Here is an 18461-nt window from a genome sequence, read left to right on the forward strand (position 1 = left end):
CAGTTGATGGACTTTGTTTCTATATTCACTTGATTGTTGGTTCTCCTCATCAGGCAAGACATTTATATCCAAGAAGATCATGCCTAGAGGAAGGGAAGAAGTAGCTTCATCTAAGGGTGTGTTCTGGTATCTGCATGTAGGTTAAGACAAGAAATGTTGACCTGCCATCTGAACTGATGCCAATCAGCAAAGCTTGCATGGTCAAGGACCCTGTGCTTGAATGGACATATGGACAGACTGACCAGATGGATTTCCATAATAGGCCAGAATGGTTGACTGGTTAGAAGCCCAACTCATTACAACCAGCCATTGATCTAAAGTAATAGTAGCTGACTGGTTCATAATCTAATGAAATGGCTGTGAGCTGGGATGATGGCAGACAGCACATAAAGGCAGCAGAAAACTCACAGACTGGCATTGAGGCTTTGTAGGTTAAATGCTATTTTTCATCACAAGATACATGGCAGCCAGAACATTTTGTGGAGGAATAACTATGGGAAAACCACAGGAAGAACCAATGGCCCAAGGGAATCTACTGGCAAGCTTTCTTACATATCCACGTTGGCCAAGCTGGGATCAAAATCATGCTGACAGAGGTGAAATGTCAGTGATCTGTTAAAGCAAGTGCCTTAGACCACTTGGCTGACTCAGGGCCCCTCTATGACTGTGACCTTGATCCATGGTAAATGGGGCTTGCAAGCATGTTGAAGAATGAATCATCTTAATCTATTATTCAGTTTAGGAGATCCAAGCGAATAAAAAAACAACTTTTACCAATACCTTAACAATCAACTGATGCCATGCCACTTGCTGGCGAAAAAGTTTCCACTATGTTCATTGCTTGCTGGCGGAAGAATTACCATATTGTCTCACTTCTGATTAATGTGGATTTGACACTAAATCCTTTTCTACTTTTAATACTCCCTTTTTTTCCATCACCATATATACTTATGTAAACACACCCAAGTTTAAACAACATAGACTCAGATCTACTGTCGTACGTGCATATCTTCACCATCATAATTTCTAGCCCGCAGCATCAGTGCTGATCTGCTTTGACATTACATGACAAAAGGAAAGGGTGTATGCTGTGCACGTCACTGCATGCATTGGAAATAACAGTCAAACATCCAAGTGATGAGGAATGCCATGTATATTAATTACATGTTTTTAATAATTTTATTTTTAGATTATTCTTACAGACAGGTTCCAGTCTTTATTAAATATCTCAAAATTTCTTGCTTACTCTTGTAATATTAATCATACAATGAAATTTTTCCTGATCATTAAGCACGAGTAAAGATAAATATATATATTATGTCATAATAGCTCTTCTCTGAAGAAAATCTTGGATTTCCTAAAATTCAAGGAATTCATTAATTCCTTCTCTTTAAAGATTAAAAGATTTCACTGTTTACAATTGTTAAAATATAACTTAGTTTTTATCCATTGTACTATTTCTTAGTAAAATCCCTCTATTGCCAGAAGTATCTACTGAAAAAGAACATGAATTCTCAATTCAAGGAGAAATGATGCAAAAATCATCTGCACTTTTCAATCATGTTGACTGACATTGTGTTGTCCATTAAACACATTAAATATGCAGTAAGTAAAGCCTAGGAAGCAAGCACGGCCATCTTTGCAACAGATCTGAATGAAAACATGTGACACAATTGAAATTTGTCACACTGACATGTGATTATTGTTTTCCTGGGCAAAAGAAATAAAACTGCATTAATTGGACTGCAAATTTTTGTTGTCAATGAATGCCCAATATTTGTACCTAGAAAATAAACAGAGTTATTAGACCTTCTAACTACAACCATAATGGAAGAATCATAAACAAAAAAGTTAGAGAAAAGTTGGATATTCAAGAGACATAACTCTTAAGCAATACCAAAAATCCAGTTTAATCAACTGTGTGCCAAAATTGGTTGATATCTGATGGTCCTTGGTAAAGCATTGCTGTCTAAACAAAACCCAGGAAGACAATGGGGGGTGGGATGGATCATCATATTGTTACAATGTCTGTAGTGTTGTAGTAGTTTATAGTGTTGTCTAGCACTGGGGCACCATGTCACAGACATGTAGCATCATGTACCAACCCAGTCACATTATCCTGACATGAGGCCAATCAGTTCCAACACTATCATCTGAGTGCCAAGTGAGGCCACAGCTAGTACCCTATTTTTAAGTCTTGGGTATGACTTGGCCAGGGTTTGAGCTCAGGACCTCCTGCATCCAAAAAAGGCAGAAATGAAACTGTTTCAAGATCTTATCACTATAACACTGCATGCTACATCTGAGTGAAATTCAATAATTCTTTGTAAAGTTATCAAGGGGTCATAACTCCTCTAAATGATGTCATAGAATGATGGAAATCTGACTCGTCAAAATGTACCTGCAATCTGTAGCAAAGTTTTTATATGGAAACACAAATCAGGACAAAACTCCTGTAAATTAATGCTTTGGAATACTGGACATAAATAAATGCATTCAAGGTCTTGTCAATGTGAAATGATTAAGAAATCTGGTCAAAATCAAGAAAACCTTGGCAAAGTCATGCTGTAAAAGACCAAAACTTATGAGGAGCAACAATCCAAAGTCAAGAAGACAGTGCCAATCTGGTGCCATAATTCCTATAAATGATGTCAAAACTAATTCCAGATCTCATCATGAAATGTTCCATGCTAAACTGGATGAAACTCAAGAAGCTCTGATTAAATTATATTGCAGAAATTAAGCTCTGATGGACACAAAACCAAAGTCAGATCTGCAATCAAATACCATACTACCTGTAAATGATACTATGGAATGCAGGAAGTCTAAAACATTCAAATCTTCATCTGTATAGAGCTGCATACTAAATTTTGTTAAAATCCCATAATTCTTATTAAATCTTAAGATGTGGAAACTCAGTTAGCTGGAAGTGCATCCAGGAGCCATAACTCAACAAAATGATTACTGGTACACAGAAAGCTGGAAATCAAATTCTCTTGAGAACGAACATTTAAATTAAAGGATTGCCACTTAAGTGATCTTACAGAAACCAAGCTGCTGACAGATGGGCAGCCTGCTGACTGACTAGATGGACAACATAATTACTACAGGACTGCACAGATATCATCAAGCATGGTCAAAATTATTATTATATTCAGAATGTTTAGACTGGTTTAACAAAAGTTACACACTACATTCCATTGGAGAGTAGAGGTCATGATCTGACCAGTTTATTGATTCTGAGATATTCAGCTTTGTTGCAACATTTCAATTTCTCCTGGATGCAAACTTCCTGTTGATATTTTTTTATCGAATCATACACAACTGAAAATCTGAACATTGATACACATTTTCATGAAGATCAGTCTAACAAAAATATATAATCTGGAACAGGCAAAGCCTAAGACGAGCATAGGCAACTGACTATTGTGATGTCACTGACATCACAAGTGACACTGTGGAGATGTATTGTAACGCAGCTTATTAGTACTTTTAGCATCATACAGGAATTTATCCTATGTTGCATACTAAAAATTGATTCTTTTTATTATTGTCAATTTTTTTTATACAGAGAAATGAATAAGTATGATTGTTTGGAGATTTTCAGCTTTTTTTCTTCCCAAAAATCAACCCCATTTCATGATAAACTTGTAGTTGATAAAAAAAACTTTCAAAGCATACACTATGAAAAATCTGTCTATTAATATACACGCTACCACAAGGTCTCAGGTCATGTATCTTGGTTTTACTTATCATTAATTAGATGATTAATTCTGGGGGCCCAATTCTCTATGTTCAGACCTATCCACCACTTGCTGTCCATTAATTTTTGTAAATGTAAAATTTCAAAGAATCAATGACCAGTTTCATTGTTGGCCATGTATGACTCATTCCATAAAATCACCTTAAATATTCCTTCAATCTAATTTTGAGTCATTTTAGCTGTTATTTAATCATTCATTGATTTGAACACGGTACTTGTTTGTTATAAATACACACCAATGTTGACAGTTGTAACTTTTGATGTTTAATATATATAAATTACCACCTTTTCATAATTTCTCTGTTTAAAAAATAATCAGACATATAATCTTACCAGAGCAGACCACACCAACATCTTGCAAATGTGAGCAGCTTTTGGATGGACTCTTGGTACCAAGTTCACTGAGTTTACAGTCAAACAAAGTGGGCTCTTTCCCTGAACAGAAAACATCCTCATACCAAATAGGACCCTGGCCTAAACTAAATGTGCCTGCCTTCGCAACGATTCCTCCAGAGAAACCAAGCTGCCGACAAACCACTGCTGCATCACTGTCACTGAAATACTTATCACAGACTGTTCCCCACTGATTAGGTCCCTCTACAAAAACCTCGAGGCGACCAGAAAGGCTGTTGTTTTTGTCGTCACTTATTAGTCGTATCTTTGTTGCCTCTGAAAGAGATAGACTTAAACTTTAAAGTCAGGAAGTTTTATATTTCTGGCTGCTGTTGACATATTTATGGAGTGGCAAGTAGTGTTGCACATGTCTGTCTGTGCTGTTCTATACTGTCATACTGATCTGTCAAAATTTTTGTTTCTACTCAATAACCCACATTTTCTGTGAGACTTTACATTGAAAAGTCCTAGGTCAAGTTGGATTTTCATTAATTTTTGACAAAATTTAATTACAGTTCCTGTGGAACACTTGCCATGAACTGCATCACATTTGGTGCATGAAATCAGATCACTGTCCATACAAAAGACTTAGGCTGATTTCGATTTCTACCATTCTCTGAAAAAAGTTTAACAAAGTTAAGGCTCCTGTTCAACATTAAACTTAAATTGCATGCATTCATAATAGCCTAAGTCTCCCATCATGTCATACCATAATTACATACAGTAAAACTCATCTTGAAAGACCAGTGTTACATGGGATCACCTGTCTTGCGGGACTATTCTCAGTGCACAAAATCATTGATAATATATCACTGAAACATGTTATGAGAGACCACCTGTCTTGAGATACCAAACTACAGTGCGACCCCACCATAATGTGCCCTGCAATAATGCGAATTCAGATGTAATGCAGTCGTGGAACAGCTCCCAAATTTTTTTATATTCATTCGCACATGAAAAATACTTTTTGTTCAAAGTATGTGAAATAGTGTACAAAAAATTATTATTATTTTGGGAACAGATTGCATATGAATTCAAATATGATCGTGGCATGATTCCTGAAATTTTAAATACATGTACATGTATTTTTCTAGAACCATTAAAAATGTTTTTTTTTTAAGTATGAGAAATAGTGTGTAAAATGTTTGTTATCATTTTGGGGAAGAGTTCGCATATGAATTTCAATATAATATGATCGTGTCATAGCCTCTGAAGTTTAACAATCTCACCAGGTTCTTGAAGTGTTATGCCAAAATAAGCATTATTGGAAATTTTACTTATTACTGATCCATGAGTAAAGCCAGTAAGTCGTCTTTGTGATTGTCTTCAATTAATTCTGTATACAATCATTGCTCAAACAATAGCCAACATGTGTTTCTTCTTTAGCTGCATAAACAACCAAACAGCAGACAATGCAGTGGTTGATAAAAGATTCTCACAATTTAATAAACACCAAGAAATGAAAGCCATCAACATGTTTGCTGGTCTTGGTGGTGTTATTAGATGCAATCAGTTGACCAGTAAATAATGTCTGCTATATTAGCCAGAAACTGAAAGGGTATGAAATTGTACATGCATTGAGCTTAAATGTTTTTTATAAAAGTGACTCGTGACTATTGCAGGCCTACTGAACATAGTTTTCGGGTTTTACATGTGTATGGTGTTTGCTTATGAACTTGTTATTAATTTCCTATTTTTTATAAAAATATTTTACCACTATGGAAAAGCAAGTTCACAAATGCAAGTAGTTCTCTGTACTTTGCACAATGATTAGTACAGTAGTTTTCACACGTTTCTTTCAATATTCACAAAATCTGAAGTAAAAGTTATATGCACACTGAAAGCATGTGTTGATTATTAATTATTCTTGCTGTAGTCATTCAAACGAATAAGTGTACAAGCGTTAATTAATGGAAATTTACAATGGATAATTTTTTGCAATGGAATTACATGCATTATGGATTAATTGCAAGACCTGACGGTACAATATCAGATGCCAAGTAAACGGTGTTAATACTCTGTTCATGCTATATATTAGACATTGAATTTAGACACAACGATCTGGGACAAAATTACTGAATACTGTAAATCTGCGTGCAATTTTTCAATGCAAATACAGTCATTATGGATGAACTGCAGGCTACAATGGCACGATAGTAAATGGTGTTGATACCCTATTTGTTGTATACATTAGACATGAATACATGTTTATATGCCAATGAGTTGTTCTCTGAAAAAAGTAAAATACTGTAAAACCCCACATTACCGCGACCCTGCTATTAACGTGATCCAAGTTTTTGGACCCCAATTATCGTGTTATAGTGGGGTTCTACTGTATTTGGGCAAAAGTCATGGACATTCAAGACAGGTTCTACTGTATCAGGAAAACACATGGTTCTGGCAAATTATTAATTTGTATGAACCTAAGGTTTTGAATATCAAAGTCCTACATTTTTGTTAACCTAATACAAATTTAGTTTCACTCTGGTCAATTTATCTAGAAGCTTTACTTGTTCCCAAACATTACTCAAAAATATACTGACACTTAAAGGGCTGTACCTAAGATTTCATAGTCTGGAGTTATGTTACGTTACTACTTGAAATATTTAATAAAGTTTCATCGTGGACTGTCATTGTATATGCCAAAGCTTGTTATTTCAGACAGAAAGCATCAAACATCAGTGTTTGCTGGACATGAACTACAATGAATAAATAAAAACAAACACCCATCCCAAAATTGTTGTAGTAATTGGCAGATTATTTTGCTGCTGAAAACATTTCATTCATTATGTATTAAAGGAATTCAAGTTTTGGATTCTATTTATTGTGCATCTGTAACAACTCTTTGTCAATCCTTGATCATGTTGCAAAGTGACGTTACCAGTTTTATGCTTGGACTGTTCCAGTAAAACACGCATCCAGAGAAGGAACTTTTAATGCTGGATAGTCATCCATCAATACAATTTAGACATTCTGTATCATCATCCATAGATGCAATTTAGACATTTTATATTATCATCCATAGATACAATTTTGACATTTTTTATCATCATTCATAGATATAATTTAGAACTTTTGTATCAATTTCACATGAACTCTTTGGGTAATCTGAGGACACTGGCAATAATAATTTCAAAAAAAGTGCCTAAGTCTCTGGGTATCATGTATATATAAGCAGAACAACAATACTGTGTGATGTGTGATATAGATGATGTCATGTAATGAAGTTGTTAATACTAACAAAATATTATGATAAAAATCATGCTGAATTTCAAGAGAAAATACAAAAAAAAGGCCAAATCTCAGTGATGCAACGAGCTAAGAACTATTTGTACACTAGAGAAGACTTCTTAGTTATTCTGTGTTAGATTCAATAGCATCAGAAAAACAAGACTTGTACCTGGTGGGAAGCTGTGAAGAGACATGGTGTTAAAATAATCAATTTACCAATTACATTTTATCTTGTTGCAATTGATATTCATATTTGAGGGGATTATCTTCCTAAATACTTTTACAATTCATTTTTACATTTTCTGAGCTTTACCTTTAGCTGGCAGCAAAGCCACTATTTTTCCAAAGTGCTAATTAAACACTACTATCTCAATATATACCAATTTATCCAAGGTGCTAATTAAACACTACTATCTCAATATATACCAATGAATCCAAGGTGCTAATTAAACACTACTATCTCAATATATACCAATGTATCCAAGGTGCTAATTAAACACTACTATCTCAATATATACCAATGTATCCAAGGTGCTAATTAAACACTACTATCTCAATATATACCAATGTATCCAAGGTGCTAATTAAACACTACTATCTCAATATATACCAATGTATCCAAGGTGCTAATTAAACACTACTATCTCAATATATACCAATGTATCCAAGGTGCTAATTAAACACTACTATTTCAATATATACCAATGTATCCAAGGTGCTAATTAAACACTACTATCTCAATATATACCAATGTATCCAAGGTGCTAATTAAACACTTATCTCAATATATACCAATGTATCCAAGGTCCTAATTAAACACTACTATCTCAATATATACCAATGTATCCAAGGTGCTAATTAAACACTACTATCTCAATATATACCAATGTGTCCAAGGTGCTAATTAAACACTATTATCTCAATATATACCAATGTATCCAAGGTGCTAAAAAAGCACTACTATCTCAATATATACCAATGTATCCAAAGTGCTAATTAAACACTACTATCTCAATCTATACCAATGTATCCAAGGTGCTAATTAAACACTACTATCTCAATATATACCAATGTATCCAAGGTGCTAATTAAACACTACTATCTCAATATATACCAATGTATCCAAGGTGCTAATTAAACACTACTATCTCAATATATACCAATGTATCCAAGGTGCTAATTAAACACTACTATCTCAATATATACCAATGTATCCAAGGTGCTAATTAAACACTATTATCTCAATATATACCAATGTATCCAAGGTGCTAAAAAAACACTACTATCTCAATATATACCAATGTATCCAAGGTGCTAATTAAACACTACTATCTCAATATATACCAATGTATCCAAGGTGCTAATTAAACACTATCTCAATATATACCAATGTATCCAAGGTGCTAATTAAACACTACTATCTCAATATATACCAATGTATCCAAGGTGCTAATTAAACACTATTATCTCAATATATACCAATGTATCCAAGGTGCTAATTAAACACTACTGTCTCAATATATACCAATGTATCCAAAGTGCTAATTAAACACCAATATCTCAATATATACCAATGTATCCAAAGTGCTAATTAAACACTACTATCTCAATATATACCAATGTATCCAAGGTGCTAATTAAACACTACTATCTCAATATATATCAACGTATCCAAAGTGCTAATTAAACACCACTATCACATTATATATCAACGTATCCAAGGTGCTAATTAAACACTACTATCTCAATATATATCAACGTATCCATGATGCTAATTAAACCCTACTATCTCAATATATACCAATATATCATGTACATCTGACTGTAAAAATCAATGACTCAGACCTACCAAGACATAATATGCTGGGAAATCAAGGTCTATGCTGTTCACCGTAAATTATTACTAAGCTAATTTGGTTTTGATATTTGGTGTTTTACGGCACATCAACCCTCTGAAGGTAATATGCCAAGGCATGTAAAGTGCCCTGCCCACAGACACACCATGGTAGCTGATCAAGTCTGATCCAGTGGTTGGAATCAAACCTACACCTTTCTGATCACGAGTCCAATGTCTTAATCACTAAGACACAGCAGCTTCTTGAACAGAATACTCGGATCAGATCTGAGCTGACCCTCTTAACGTCTGGATGCATAAGAAAATGGCAGCATTTGGCAGAAGTCACACTTGCAAGAACTATATTTCAATATTTTATCAAGGATTATTTGCAGAGTTGTTCATAAAAATTTAATAAACTGGATACCTTACTCCAAGGGGTGGAGGGGGAGGGGAAGGATAAGTTTAATTGAGAATAATTCGGGAATAATGTAAAATAAAACTTACATTATGAGGCTGAGTCCTATATGCTGAGATGTTAATCAATATAATTTTAAACATGCATGGGAACAACTGGAACTTAAAATGATTGTTTAGTTTGTATTGACTGAATGTGCCATCATGTAACATGCTGACAACTTTGTGCCATGTGCTTTGCATAAACTGAATGTGCCATCATGTAACATGCTGACAACTTTGTGCCATGTGCTTTGCATAAACTGAATGCATTAAAAATGTTTATCTTGTACTTTTAGATGAAGTGTCTCAGAAAATATGCAGATATGCTGCTTATCTAACGCCCTGTGTTTGCATCAATTATCTCACTGTTTCTAGCCGAAGAGACCACCCATATTCCATCTAAACAAGTGAGTGGAGGCAATTTTCATTAACAGATGAATAATTTGAGTGATGAACAGAGGTTTTAAGCAAAATAAAAGAAACTGTCCAGATATGTTAGGTTTGAATAAATACATCTGGAATCTAAGCATGTTTTTGCTGGCAATAAATACAGCAACAGGGTATGAAAAATCCATTGTTCATCCTCCAAAGTAAAAAAAAATGAGCTGGACAAGTAATTATTGTCCTTTCTTTATGCGTGTGTTTGGGTGGGTGGGTTGTAACAGTCTGAAGTCTGGCTAAAGAGACAAGGTATGGATATATTGTTTCGAGCCCTGAAATACTACATTCTGCTTGTAGATAATGTCCATCCAGTACCAAACAGCATAGGTGAAGAATTGCTGTTCAATAATGTCCACACAGATCTTGGTCTAGATTGTTCAGCAAATCAGGGTCTTTGATAGTTTACAGATCTTGGTATATATTAAGGATCTATGATTGTCATTAAAATTTGTGCATCTTCACAGATGGGTTTGTGGGTTAATACAGCAAAATCCAATCAAGTTAAGTTCCAACACACTTACTGATGGACACATTGTAGCAAGAGACATATGTGCCAGGATCATTCACAATACACTGGTTCCCCCAACCTGTGTATGGGATAGACTTGTTGAGTCCTGTATTAAGACAAGTCATCAGAGTGGCTTCAGTTCCTTCACAGTAGAAAGCATCAACAAATCTCAAAATCTGTGGCAGGGAATTATTGTAGTTATAGGAGATTAGGCCACTGGTAAAATTCATGCTTCTACACACAACGTTAGCCTCTGGTGTGCGCCACAGGCCTGAGCAAACTTGACCCCATTCATCCAGAAAGTTGATTTCCACTCGTCCAGATGAGTTGTTGGGTCCTCCATTTAGTCTGTAGGAGAAGCCAGCTGTTCCATCTGAAGTGTATGAAAACAATTATGAACAAGACTGGTGAAAACAGTAAACACACCCATCGTGTACCAAATAGTATTATAAAACTTATTTTAGGTAAAACTCTCTTTCATTAATTAGAATCTGAAATCAATGGATGTTGTCCATACCTTAAATCCATTAAGCCACAAAATTTAGTCAAGTTAAAAGAAGGTTTTGGGCTGAAACATTTCTCTTCTTTCAAGAGATGGATCTGCAACTTCAAGGTCAATCCAACAGATTGATCATACCTCATATGTCTGCAGAGAGTTGCCATGTGAACCACCTCAACTATTTATAAAACAATGGTTGACAATAAGTCACAAATGCATCAAACTTTTTTTGAAATTCGTAACATCATGGTTAATCCTGCAGTCAGTCTGATTATATAAATAGCTGCAGAAGCCCAAATAACTGCTATATTTCTAAACAGACTGTTGAGGGGTGTTTGAAAACTCAGTGTTTTTAGGTTCCCTCCACCTGACCCCTCAAAACACAATATTGTCCAATCTACAATAAGCTCTCTTTTCATACAAATCCTATATAAAATGGCTGCAAATTCAAATCAGAATAAAATGAAATAACTTGTCTGTTTTTCCTTACATTATTTAATAAACAAATAATGAAAAAATAGTTGGTAGTTTTAGATTTGTCAAATATATCACTACACTGCTCGCATACACATAATCACAACAAGTCTGACATTAAATAAAAATATACACCAAGCTTCTGTCTTCTCTAATCCAATGGATGGCAAAATATAGGCTTAATTATATGCAGCTTTTGCTGATCTCAATATCTCAATATCATCAGTATCTCAATATCATCAATATCTCAATATCTCAATAGTGGGTTTGACAGTAATGCAAGTGTCATTCTTGTTTATCTTTGCAGTTATTTGGGATTGGATGGTACTGCTGTTTAGACTTCCCTGCTGGATTCTCTGAGTGAATCCTGCCTGGAACTGAGCTGTTCTTGCTTCATGGCCATAAAGTTAGCATTGTCAGAATACTGTATTGATGCAGTTTGACCAAGAGATATGCTTGTCTCTATAGGAAAAATAAAATATACATTACCTTTGGGTCTAAGTAGCCTTTCCAGTGGTGGATGAATATAATTTGTTCAGGATTGATAGGGATGTGGAATACAATACATGTATTAGTGAACACCCCTATCTTTTATCAACACAAACCAACTATGTAAACAAGAGCATGTGCTTATTCTTGTTGTTTGATCAATCTATTTCATGGCTAAAAAAGCATGGTTTGATTTATACCATATGCACTCGCTAATAAACAGCACACACCCATATCCGCCATCACATAATGAGCTGGCAGATCTGGTTCTGGGCAGTTTGTTTGGAGTAATCACTAGAACAAACAACACAGACCCTTATCTGCAGGCACATTATGATATGGAATATCAGAATCTTGGTTGTTTGCAATTTGAGTAAACTTATAAGCAAGTATATACGGTAGCCATGAACGAAAATCATCCTGAGTAACGTACTTGTAGTATTATAGCAGATGACCCCAGCGTCATAAGCCCCATGGCTGCAGTTTGCTAGATCCACTTCTTGATTTCTTGGACAGTCTAAAAGTGTAGACTCGTTTCCTTTACATCTCATGCCCCTTAATAAAAATGGTCCTCTGTTTCTCATGATGTGCAGGTAAGCAACTCCACCATCAAATCCCATCTGATGGCAAGCCACATGGGCATCTTTGTCATCAAACTCCTTCAAGCACACCCGCCCCCAAACTCCATTCATTTTCACTTCCAGGATACCATGGGATGGACCTGACATCACATCTTGGGCAATGTGTATATCAAATCCTAAGAAGAAAAAAAATTTATTACATTGTGTGATAAATTCTAGAGTTCTAATTGGCTAACATTGATTTTATTTTAGGACAGTATGCATTATTCCTGACTCTGAAATTCTGCGCATTGCTTATAGTTACCACTGTTCCAACAGACTCTACTGTTACAAACTAATATGATATGACATCACATTATGTTACCTGGAATACTAAATTTTAAATTTTGTATAGCTATCTCCCCTTTGAACTCTTCTACGTCATTGATTGGTAGGCTATAGGGGCTCAGACTCTATACCACACTAATGTCATATGACATCACACTATGTAATTTGGAACACTAAAAATTTGTCATTGCTGTCTCCTGTTTGTGTTGTGTGTGTGTAAATAGGATTTTTTAATGTAGCTTTAACAATTTTTCAGTCATATCACTATGATGTCTGCAGTGTGGCAGTTTATAGTGATGTCTAGCAATGGGGCATCATGCTGCAGACATGTAGGGGCACCCAGTCACATTATCCTGACACCAGGCCGACCAGTCCTAACACTAACTTCTTAATGCTGAGCGCCTAGTGAGTCAGCTGTTAGTACCATTTTTGTAAGTCTTTGGCATGACTTAGCCAGGGTTCAAACCCATAACCTACTGCATCCAAGGCAGACACTCTAACCACTAGGCCACTGGAGTGGTCTTCTCCTGTTTGAACTCTTTTCCTACAGTGTTGTCTGGTGGGGTATAATAGCTCTGGCATTATACCACAAATTGATGTCATATGACTTTGCATAGTGTCATGCAGAATAAAAAAATCTGTCATTTCTTTCTCCCCTGCAAACTCTTTTCCTACAGTGTTGTCTGGTTGGGTATAATAGCTCTGGCATTTGGCGCTCTACAGTTTCATATTTTGCATAGGGTTAGAATTTTAAAGAAAAAGAATTTCCCCGGCTTTCCTCACTGGTTATACTGACTATTTAAAAATAACCTTGTATATCTTAGGTATAATTCAAAGAACCTTTAATTCCCTTTATTTTGGTGTATGATTGATGGGTTATCGAGTATACAGCTTGGCCTTACTCCAGATGTGCTCCTTTTAAAAAAGTGCTAGCTCCACTTAATCATTTTGACTTCCTAAACTTCAGAGGTAAATTGTATAAAAAAGAGACGATAACTTTTTTTACACTTTATATATTTGGTAATTCATTCATTGCACTTTTCATAAGCTGGTGTTGTCTAGTCTGGCAAAATTCATTTTCCCTATTTTAATAGCTGCTATGGATAGTGTACTTTAGACTAATTCAGGCTGATAGTTTAGCACAAGGGAGCAGGCATTTTAGTTAGCAGTGTGCTTAGATCATGTACAATTTCCAAAAGTATAATAGCCAAAGAAATATCATCCAAATTACATTAATGTAGCATATAGGTATGCCAACATTCTCTCCATTGTGCATGTTTTAAATGCAGACAACTTCACCTTACATACGTCACTCTCTCAAAAGTACATAATAACTGGTGAGCGCCCCCTATACCACACACTGATGTCATATGACATTACATTATAAGTGTCATGTGGAATACTAAATCTGTTGCTGCTTTTTCTTCTATGAACTGTTTTCACCTTCACTGTTATCTGGTAGTTATAGTGGCTCAGCACCATACCTACCACACAATAAAACCTTTCTAATACCATTTTAAAAGATGCATTTATATTATGACATTCTGCCATTACACAACAGACATCACATGGTCCTCTGTAATATAGAAACTCTATTATACTCATCTGTTATATACATCTTTTGTGTGCACAGGTTTTGAAGTTGACAGTGCATCACTTTGAAACAATATTTGGTGAATTTTGGGCACCTGATGGTATCATTGTTGTATCAATTCAGGTCTCTTCCAGTGAGAATTACAATATCACAGATCAAGTAAACAACAATAATTGCTTCTCTTTTAAAAGTTATTCCCATTTTGTATCTTTTGATGCAATTTTGAGTTTTTTCCATCTTGTATGTCCTTCCTTTTATAATTGTTCAATCCACTGGAAAATGCCTAAGAACGAAAATAATGAATTTATTTTTCAACAAAATCCTTATCTGTTAAACAATGGGCCCAAGTGGGCCTAATATGACTCACTGGTTATTTTTCTTGAGCTACATTATAATAATAATAATAATAATGACGTTATTTAAAAAGGGTAACACAATTAGCTAAAAACTAATCTACCTTGAGGCCCTCATACAAAGGAATTCATTTATTTAAGCTGCATCTCTGAAGCCACTGGATATATTGGGTTTGGAAGAAGGAAATAGAGTGGGCATTTCTAATCTCAACTGGAATACTATTCCAGAGCAGAGTTCCAGAGTATTGGAAACTTTTTTAAAATAACTCCTTATTTGGTTTGGGAATTTTATACTGTTTGGTAGACATGGATTGCAGGTGGGGAGTATTACCAGGTAGCCTATACTGGAATAGTGATTGTAGATATTCAGGAGCACTATTATGAGATAATCCTGTACATTACAAAACGTTAACATGTGCCATGTCCCTCTACCCTATTTTCAATCTCTGGTACCAACATGTGCATGGATAATTGGTCGGTCATCCATCTGAAGTAAAGTTACTAGCAAATGGCTGTTTTGGCTACCAAAATGGAACAGACCAATGGCCTACATACATTTAGTTATTACCAGTATCCTGAAAAATACAGTTTAACAAAGGTCTAAATGAGTGAACATCTCTGCAGTCCACTGAGTTCAGATAAAACCATTATAATCGTTGGATCAGGACAGTAATCAAAATTAATGGAGATGTTTTGGTCTTGTCTTTAATGATCCATAAATTGTACTTCACCACTAATTACAAGCAACTTGGGTTCAATTACACCTCAATATATTTAATACATCTCAATATTAACACCAATCATGTAGTTTCACATGAGTTGTTGAAATGAATGTATTTCATACACATAAAAGATGTTATCTGCAGTTGTATTTTAGCGATTTCCTTGTGGGACATGACTTCAAAAGCTTTGCAGACTTCATCAAGATGGTGATTCATGTGATGCAATAGCTAACACTGAAACAACAACTTGATGACTCTAGACTATGTTGTTACACCTTTAACATTACCGTACAATATAATAAATGACCTAGTTGCCACAAAAAAATGTTCCAAAAAATAAAATACAATGACTTTATGAATTATTTACATGTTGAGCATTTATTTAAACCACACAAAAGAAATGCATTCTGAATCATGCATGATTCCTGGCAATTTCCATAAGTAATTGGAACATGAGCAGTGTGCAACATCAGAAAAGTTGCTCATTTCCATCGAGTCTCAATTTGAAGTGGGCTATTGGCTACAGTGTCTGCAACAGATGTGGGAGGTCATGGGTTTGATCCCTGGCCGAGTCATACCAAAGACTTACAAAAATGGTACTAACAGCTTCCTCACTTGGTGCCCAGCATTAAGAGGTTATTGTTAGGACTGGTCGGCCTGGTGTCAGGATAATGTGACTAGGTGCGATATCATGCTACATGTATGCAGTATGATGCCCCATTGCTAGATATCACTATAAACTACCACACTGTAGACATTGTAGCGATATGACTGAAAAATTGTTAAAGCTACGTTACAAATCCAAGTCTCTCTCTCACACACACACACACACACACACAAAATCAATTTGAAGTCATCAAAATGCACGTCTGGTCAAAATTTCAATTGGTAGCATCATATAAGAGACTCATATGACTACATCTTATTTGGATTACAATAATTTGCCAAAGTATTGAACTGTGGCCCAGGACAACACAAATACTTCTCTGACATGCCAAGCTGACAAGACTGCCTAGCTAATTAATTTGCATGACTTGGTTTGGTCTTTTGTTAAATTATGAACATAAGTACTAACCATATGAAATTTCTTATTGCTGCCAGTGTGAAGCAATAGTATCAACAAAGTACACGTATATGACAGTCACGGCCAAACTTGTGTGCAGCACATTGTATTTTTCCAGTATATAGCCAGATCTGACCTTGCAGACTGGTGACTATGACCTTGCAGACTGGTGACTATGACCTTGCAGACTGCTGACTATGTCAGTTTCCTGCCAGCCTATAACCAGTATATTGCCACTGTCATTCCAATGTAACCAGTCTGACATTTCTGTCTGCCAATTTCTGGTCAGTATATAGCCAACACGTTGCCACTTTCTTTTCAGTTCATCACCAGATCTGTCAATAAGCTGGGGCTCATTCATGTTGGTAAAGTCAGTCTTTATTATAGTATAAATATATCAGGATTTTTTGTTTTCAATTTTCTATGCTGATGACACAAGCATATTTCTCTCAACTACTCCACTTTTAAAAAGCATGGTCTTTGAAAAAACGATTGGGAAGCAGACGACTGGTGCAAAAGTTAGAATCTGACAATATGACGGCAATACCAGACTGACAATGCAATCACAACAGACCTATATTTGTGATCAGGGTGTAGTACTCTTCATGATCCATTCCTCACCAAATTTCCTGATTCCAGATATAACATGATTCTAGGAAAAACAATATATATGCTGGGTGTCTGGAGCCTATTTTTTCATGAGCTAATACAAAAACTGATCGCAAACTAGTTAATTATGAATGTAATCAGATGCATACAATCTTCTACGTTGATGATTCTAGCATGAAACAGGTCATGAGAAATAAAAATAGAAGATACAATTTAACAAAAGCCATTCGTTACAGCATGTAATGGGGGGGTGGGGAATTTTTTAAATTACACAATACATACCAGTTATTATTAGTATGTTTTCACTTTTCTTGGAAATAATAATAATAATAATAATAATAATAATAAATCCAGTCCAAGGTGAATTTTCTCCTAATATTTATGACTTAAGTAGAGCCACGGTGCTGGATTCACAAATGAGTGAGGGTGCAGGTTCCAATCTTTCCATTGGACCAGCCTGGATCAGCTACTGTGTTGTGTGTATTAATGGGCAAGGAATTTTACTGAGACTGCCTTAAAGCACCAAAAAGCACTGACTCAATGTGTGCACATGCATTCATGTGTGTGGGTATGTGATTTAGATTTTTAACGTAGTTTTAACAATCTTTCAGTCATATCACTTAGATGTCTGCTGCAGTGTGGCAGTTTATAGTAATGTCTATCACTGAAGCATCATGCCGCAGACATGTAGCATAAAGTCCATCAAGTCACATTATTCTGACACCAGGCCCACCAGTCCCAGCACTAACCTCTTAATGCTGGTATGACTCAGCCAGGATTCAAACCCATGACCTCCCTCAAACTGGGAGGAAGGAGGGAATTTGGTAATATGGTAAAACCTGTCTTGAAAGACCAATGCTATGTGAGACCACCGGTCTTGAGGGACTGTATTTCAATGCACAAATTTATTGATTATAATCATCAAGACCACCTGTCTTGAAAGACAATACTTTTCTGGCAAAAGTCATGCTCTTTTAAGACAGGATCTACTGCAATAACAGGCATGCATTATTCCAAATAGTTTTACAACAGGAAATTACATTTTAATAGCAGTGATACATTAGCTGTAATTATTAAATTGCTAATTTTTCTAGTCCAGAGGGAGACTGATGTCTACATGA

The 18461-nt window shown here is 35.5% G+C and overlaps 1 protein-coding gene across 1 annotated transcript in view; it reads right to left on the bottom strand.

Annotated features, from left to right (window-relative positions):
- Window positions 1-18461, bottom strand: part of LOC149801503 (scavenger receptor cysteine-rich domain-containing protein DMBT1-like) — a 230825-nt gene that overhangs the window by 14790 nt on the left and 197574 nt on the right. The window contains exons 31-33 of the mRNA XM_089955679.1: window positions 12525-12848; window positions 10643-11002; window positions 4097-4432 (exon numbers count right to left, since the gene is read on the bottom strand). Coding sequence (XP_089811805.1) covers window positions 4097-4432; window positions 10643-11002; window positions 12525-12848 — 1020 coding nt within the window. The remainder of the gene's footprint in view (window positions 1-4096; window positions 4433-10642; window positions 11003-12524; window positions 12849-18461) is intronic.

This window comes from Sinohyriopsis cumingii, chromosome 4 (genome assembly GCF_028554795.1).
Source record: "Sinohyriopsis cumingii isolate HCF-2022 chromosome 4, ASM2855479v2, whole genome shotgun sequence".
Classification (NCBI taxonomy): domain Eukaryota; kingdom Metazoa; phylum Mollusca; class Bivalvia; order Unionida; family Unionidae; genus Sinohyriopsis; species Sinohyriopsis cumingii.